This window comes from Panthera onca, chromosome E2 (genome assembly GCF_046562875.1).
Source record: "Panthera onca isolate mPanOnc1 chromosome E2, mPanOnc1 haplotype 2, whole genome shotgun sequence".
NCBI classification, from domain to species: Eukaryota; Metazoa; Chordata; class Mammalia; order Carnivora; family Felidae; genus Panthera; species Panthera onca.
Window position 1 is genome coordinate 48,215,962 of NC_138353.1, and position 6,506 is coordinate 48,222,467.

General features: G+C 60.7%; 1 protein-coding gene across 1 annotated transcript in view; it reads left to right on the forward strand.

The window, feature by feature from the left end:
• VAC14 (VAC14 component of PIKFYVE complex) overlaps positions 1-5,660 on the forward strand; it is a 101,474-nt gene extending 95,814 nt beyond the window's left edge. Inside the window, exons 18-19 of the mRNA XM_060650183.2 lie at positions 265-415; positions 5,043-5,660. Of these exons, the coding sequence (XP_060506166.1) occupies positions 265-415; positions 5,043-5,205 (314 nt within the window). The 3' untranslated portion in view covers positions 5,206-5,660. The remainder of the gene's footprint in view (positions 1-264; positions 416-5,042) is intronic.
• The last annotated feature ends 846 nt before the right edge of the window (positions 5,661-6,506 follow it).

A 6,506-nucleotide genomic window follows, 5' to 3' on the forward strand; every position in this document is an offset into this window, starting at 1 on the left:
AGGGACAAGGACCGGCAGCTTGGGGGTCACCAGGCTGAGGCGACTCTCGGGACAGACGGCCGTGCGGGTGGGCAGGAAGAAAGAGCGGCGAGATCCGGGGGACGGCTGAGGTGCTGCTGGAGGAGGGAGCAGGCATGTCTGGCTGTAGAGGAGCCCCTGCCCCTCTCTGAGCCACAGCTACCTGGCTGGCCCTCTCCCGGGCAGGCCGAGGTGTGGCCCAGGGCAGTGCCTGACCCCTGACCTCTACCCTCTGCCCTGCCTCAGATCTGCGCCTGCAGCTGCTGGACGTGAAGAACAACCCGTACCTGATCAAGGCCCTCTATGGCCTGCTCATGCTGCTGCCGCAGAGCAGTGCCTTCCAGCTGCTCTCCCACCGGCTACAGTGCGTGCCCAACCCCGAGCTGCTGCAGACTGAGTGAGTGCCGGGCTGGGGGACTGCTGCCCTCCGCCTCCACGGGAGGCAGAGGCCTCCGCCACTGGGAGAGGCCAGGCCAGAGGGACTCGGCACGCGAGGGGTCTCCCTTGCCTTGGCATCACGTCCCTCTGGCACTGCGGAGACTGGCCACCCCGTGGCCACTTACACTCAGGCCTCTTAAAGCACCAGGCTGGGGGCTTCTGCGAGTGTTTGCGAGGTGGTAGAGAGTAGCAAGATCTTCTCCCAGCCATCAGGGTTGAGTTAATCTAAAAACTGAAAGGGCCTGCCAGAATCACCCAGACGGAGGCCCCTGGAGGGAGACTGCAGGAGGAGGAGTTCATGTCCTGGGTCAGAGACGGTGCCCAGTCCTGCAGCAGTAGGCGTGAGAGCCGGCCTCGGGCGGTCCTCCCCGCCACCGCCCCCATCTACGGCAGAGGCTCCAACCTGGGCCACAGAGAGACCCCAGCCTCACTGGGACACAGAGGCACCGTGGCTACGCTGCTTGACCCTGCCCGTGGGAAGAACGGGACCTGGGCACACCTCCACCCTGAGGCCAGCAAGGCGGACTCCGGGCAGGAGGGCTGCAGCCCTGCGGGGTGGGGGGCGTCCAGCCAGGCTCCTACCCCGAACCCGCTGCTGGCCCGGCCCCCGGAGCCTGTTGGGCCGTGTCTATATTTGGTAACCCTTGGAGGCTTTGCCTCATCCACAGGCATTTGGCATTCGAGATGGAAAATTTCACTTGTCAGGTCGCCATGGAAACAAGCAGAGCCACTGAGAAGATTTACGCTGAATGGAGCGCACCCAGCTTGCATCAGATGCCCTGTGTGTCTAGAATTCCCTCCCAGGCTGTTAGAGCCACTTGGCAGGCCTGGCACCTCGCTCTTGCGAAGGGCCTCGGCCTTGGGCCCTTGGGACTGATGCAGGCAGCCTTGAAATGGCCTGTCTCACACGCAGGGCCTCTGACCCCAGCCCCTGTGCCTCCATAGCACTGGGTTTAGACTCCCACCACCCCTCCCACCCAGCTTGGCCTCTCCAGAGGCTGGGTGTGGGCCACCTGACAGGCTGGCCACTCTAGGCTGGCTGGAGGGGCTTGAGCCCCGAGCAGGTGTGGCCCCCAGGCCAAGGCCCAGCTCTTGGCCTGTTCCACCCCTTTTTCCAGACAGCAGTGCTCTGGGATGACAGGGCTAGGCACTGTCCCAGCTGCTCTTAGTGACACCCAAGTAATCCCCAGGGGAGCAGGGAGGTGGGTTTTGCACTTGGAATCCCTTGGCCAGAATACTTCCAGCTCCTGGGACACAGAGGCCCTGAAGCCACACCGTGCTTCACTGGCCTGGCCCCTGCACCAGCACTTCCGATGTCCAGTGGGTGTTAGGGTTACCCTGGCAGGCACTCAGGATTCCTCCTTTCTTGGTGCAGGGGTAGGGGAGAAGGAGACAGGAACAGCTGCTTCCCTGTGACCTTTGGTTCTTGTCTCCACCCCCACCCCCAGCCAGGCTGCCTTCCTGAAGGAGGTCCCTGGGCCAAGCCACAGACCCTGTGAGGCTAAGGGCCATTCTCCTGTCAGAGCTCTGCACATGACATCTCCTTGTCTAGGGTGGGGAAGTAAAGCTCAGGGTGGTAGGAGCTCTCCCTGCATGCTCCAGGCCAAGGTACAAGTTTGCAGAGGGAAGCTGAGGAAAATGGCTTCTCTCAGAGCCTCCCATGGCCAGAGTCAGAGAAGTCCTGGGCCAAGGGGTTGAGGCCTCTTAGGTAGGAGATTCTGCAGGCCAGTGGACAGTTCAGAGGCCTGGACTAGGATCTGGTCCCAGCTCTGCTGAGGGTTTGCCCTGTGAACTTAGACGAGCCCCTCTCCTGGCTCTGCATTTCTTCATTCGTAAATGAGCATTTGGACCAAATGGATGCTTGAGGCTCTGCCCAGCCCTCAAGGCCCTGGGTTCCCAGCGGTTCTTTGCAAGAACCTAGGAAGAGCTGTGTCACAGATATAGGCAGGGAGACATCGGGCAGGGAAGGGGCCTCCAGAACAGCTGGGAGAGGGGTCAGATTGCAACGCTGGGCACAGAGGGACGGCTCACACCCTGGAGAGGAGGAAGAGTACAGTCACAGCCCTGGGAGGGGCAGGCAGCTGGAAGACAGCTTTGGGTTGCCTGACAGGCCTGCAAGCCGGAAGCAGCTGGGTCAGTTGTGGGGAGGGGGTTCTGCACCCCTTGCCCATCCCTCATTCCATGTGCTCAAGGCACCAGCAGGCCTCGGAGACTCTGGCCCCCTCAGGTTTCCAGGCCACTCCCCAGAGATTATCTCAGTGAGGCAGGAGGGGACCTCTGAAGAAAATCTGGGGCCACTTGTCAGCATTAGCCTGGTGACAGGTGCATGGGTGGGGTGGCAGGAGACAGGGCTGGCTTTGGGTTCTGGAATCCCATCTCCACTGCTGGCGGGGTGTCCCCCAGTCACTGATTGCCCGAGGAGCGTTGTAAACAGACCTCGAAGGGCCTGAGCAGCAGCCATGCCCACTGTGACAGGCAGGGAGAGGAGCCCTGGCCTACCCCCGTGGGACATGCTCCTCCCCACTTGCAAGATCTCAGGCCAGGAGGGATCCAGGAAGAGAGGCTGAGTCACGGAGGGCAACGCTTGCCACCATGATCATCCAGAGAGTGCAGGGTATGGCCCGTTCCTCCCCATCCCCGCGCCTCCCTGGCCACGTCTGTGCACATCACCCAGGTTTGCTGCCCACTGCCGGCATCTCCATGGAAACCCCTAATCTCAGTCCTGCCTCTGGACCAGACGCCTGTGCTTGTCAGTAGTGTTGAGGGGAATGGCACACAGACCCGCGAACGCCCAGCATCCAACGGCATACTCCAGTGTCCGCTCTGGCCTCACGTGTCCGGGCCTGCAGATCTCTCCCGCATCTCACCCACTCGGCTGGGGCGGCACCTGGTCACTGCCTGAGGCTAGAGCTGTAAGCCGCAGGGTGTCCCTCGGCCTCCCCAGAAGCCCAGGCGGTGACACCTGATAGTGCCCTGTTCCCAGGGAAGTTGAATACGGCAGCCAGAGTCCAGAATGCTGCCCCTAGAGTGGGCCCCACCTAGCTTCTCTTGATGTTTGTTGAATTAATGTTGCCTGAGGCCCAGGAAAGCAGCAGCCAAGGCACCATCCAAGGTGTCTTCAGATGGCACATCTTCAACAGGAAGGGAACAACACTGAGTAGGGGTGCAGGGGGCCACCTCCAAGCTTCCAGATGGCATCCTGACCATGGGGAGGGCCCCCACTGCCCTTGGTCCTGCCCCAGCAGCCAGGTGAATGGTCAGAGATGTCTGTCAGGGGCCAAGTTCATTGGTAAGGATTTCCTTTAGGTGAAGCGCCATCGTGTTTCCCCCAAAATGTACTGAGCCACTGATGCACCCCAGGCCTCAAGCTGCTCAACCCTGGCCAGCCTCACCTCAGGGGGCCATAGTGGTCATAGCCACAGTGGCTGCCCATGAGGTACCTAGGCTGGGGCTAGGCACCAGGCTAAGCTCTTATATGTTGAATATGAACCACCCTCACCCCCCCACCGTGGAGTGGCCCCTGTGGCAGTCCCCTTCTACGGATGAGCAAACTGAGTCACATGCCCAAGGCCAAATAGCTAGGAAGTGGTCGTATCCAGGCTTCTCTAGCTCCTGTGCCCAGCTGCTTCTTGGAGCCTGTGAACTCACAGGGCCCTGGGATTCTCGTGAACGGCCCACAGCCTTCATGAGACCCCCTTACCAGGGCCACTAGGTCTCAGGGGCTAGAAGCAAATACTTCCCCAGCCCACATCTGTTTCCCAAGCCAGTGAGGCTAAAATGAAAGAGGAACAGACTCTTTCATGAGACTTTGCCGAAGGGATGGTTATAATGGGAAGGGACCCAAGGGGACCTGGTCCCCAGGAACAAGCCGAACAGGACTACTACGCCGCACAACTCTAGGGAGCATCAGGTACACTGTGGCTGTGCGCTGCACAACTTGTGCAGCTGTACAGAGCAACCGGGGAGGGTGGTCGCAGCAGGAGTTGTAGGAGCCGTCAGCACGCCCAGTGGTGAGACCAGCTCTCCTTCTCCAGGGACAGGGAATGACTGCAGGCCTCTGGACCCAAACACTCAATAAGAGATGTCCTGCCAAGCTGAAGGCCCAGTAGAGACTCTTCAGCAGTAGACAATCCCTGTTGTCTGTAGGCCTAGTCCGGCCCCCAGAGAAAGGGCCAGGCTGCCTCCTCCCCCTCCTCCCTGGACCCTGTTCCAGGCCCCAGCTGGCTTCCTGGCTGGCTGCTAGCCCTGGCTTTCACCCCAAAGGGAGCCAGTCGTAAACAGGAAATGCTTCCCAATGCGATGCCTGCTCTGGGCCCCGTCGTCAGCCCACAGACTGAAGGCCATATCCAAGCAGCAGTGTTGACTGGTCCCAGCAGCTGAGGGGGAGGGGATGTTCATGAGGCTCCCCTACTTTGGGGCTGTTGGGCAAGGGTTACCGGGCCTGAGGCAGACAGACTCGCCAAGGTTAAGCTCCATCAGCCTGTGACCCTGCCCTGACCCTCCCCGTCCTATGCCCAGCGCTGCCTGCCCCCAGCTCCCTGCCATGTATGCTGAGACTGATACTGAGCCCTTCTCCTTCTTCCCAGAGACAGTCCGCAGGCAGCTCCCAAGTCGCAGAAAGCGGATTCCCCCAGTATTGACTATGCAGAGTTGCTGCAGCACTTTGAGAAGGTCCAGAAGAAACACCTGGAAGTGAGGCACCAGCGGAGCGGGCGTGGGGACCACCTGGACCGGAGGGTTGTCCTCTGATGCCTGACTGGAGAAGGGCCCAAGGAGTGGCCCCACGGAGCATTTGGGGTCTTCGGGCTCCCTGAGGAGCTCGGAGACCTGCCTCAAGGGCAGGGCAGGGCTGGGCCTGGCCACCAGCGCGGGGTTGGGGGGACAGAGGCTGTCCATCCAAGCTCCTCTCATAGCCCAGCCCCCTGGGCCCCCAGTGCTGTCAGCTGCACCCTGGCATTCAGACAGAGCTGGCTTCCCACCCGGGTGGGCCAAAGCCTCAGACACCACCCATTCTCTGGAACTGGTCTCTTTCTAATATCCTCTTGTAAAAGAGCTTGACCTCTCCAGCCCACCAGAGCCCTGGCCTTGAGTGATGTGTGTACTTAGGAGTATGCATACCTGTCTGCAACTAGAGGCCAGCACAGAAGTCCATATGAATGACACACCCCCCCTGCCCCAATAAAGAAGTGACAGAAAACCTTCAACCTGCACCAGCTTGCTCCTTCCCACGGGCACCTGCTCCCTGCCTGATACCGCAGATGCTCCAGGACCTTCTTGCCTGCCCTGGAGTGCTGGACTCATGGTGGCCCCAGGGAATGCTGGCTGCACCTGGAAAGGCTGGTCACTACACAGTCCCTGATGGGTGTGTCCTTGGGTCCCAGCTCTCACCTCTAGGATGCACCCCTTCCTGGAGACCACCAAGCACTGGGCTGGCCTGGAACCCTGAACCCTACCTTCCCAGGCACCTACTCTGACTTTTCCATCCAGATTCCCCCATGGTGATGCCCCACGTCCACATTGAACAAAACCAAATCTTGAGTTTCGGAATGAAAGGGCGCTCACTGCACGCAGCGCATCACAGGAAATGGAAGGGAAGGCCCAGCCAGGCCAGTGCAGGGAGGGAAAGAGGCCTTCCAGGTGCCCACCCCCTTGATTTGGCTAAATAAGCTTCAACACACACCATCAGGCCAGAGCACCTGACTCCAGGCTTTGGGAAGCGTCTAATTGGCCTAATGAGCTCCCAGGTGGCTCTAGGGGTGGTCCCTGGAGTTTGGGAGAATGAGCTCTGCGAGCTTTTGCCCTCTGGGCCCCCGGCCCCTTGCGAGGCGAGGGTGGGTTTCCCTGCCTGGAGTCTCCAGGACGACAGGCCGTACTGGACCCGTCGTCCACGTGAACACGCGTGCGTCTCCAAGCACGTGTACCCGGGCGTCGGGGACTGGGGACGGCAGCCCACCTCTGCTCAGCTGGTCCAACACCCGCCCCCACTGCCGAGTAAGCAGGTTGCCCGACCAGGTAACGACTACCCTAAAAGCTCAGCCTGGAGACCCTCG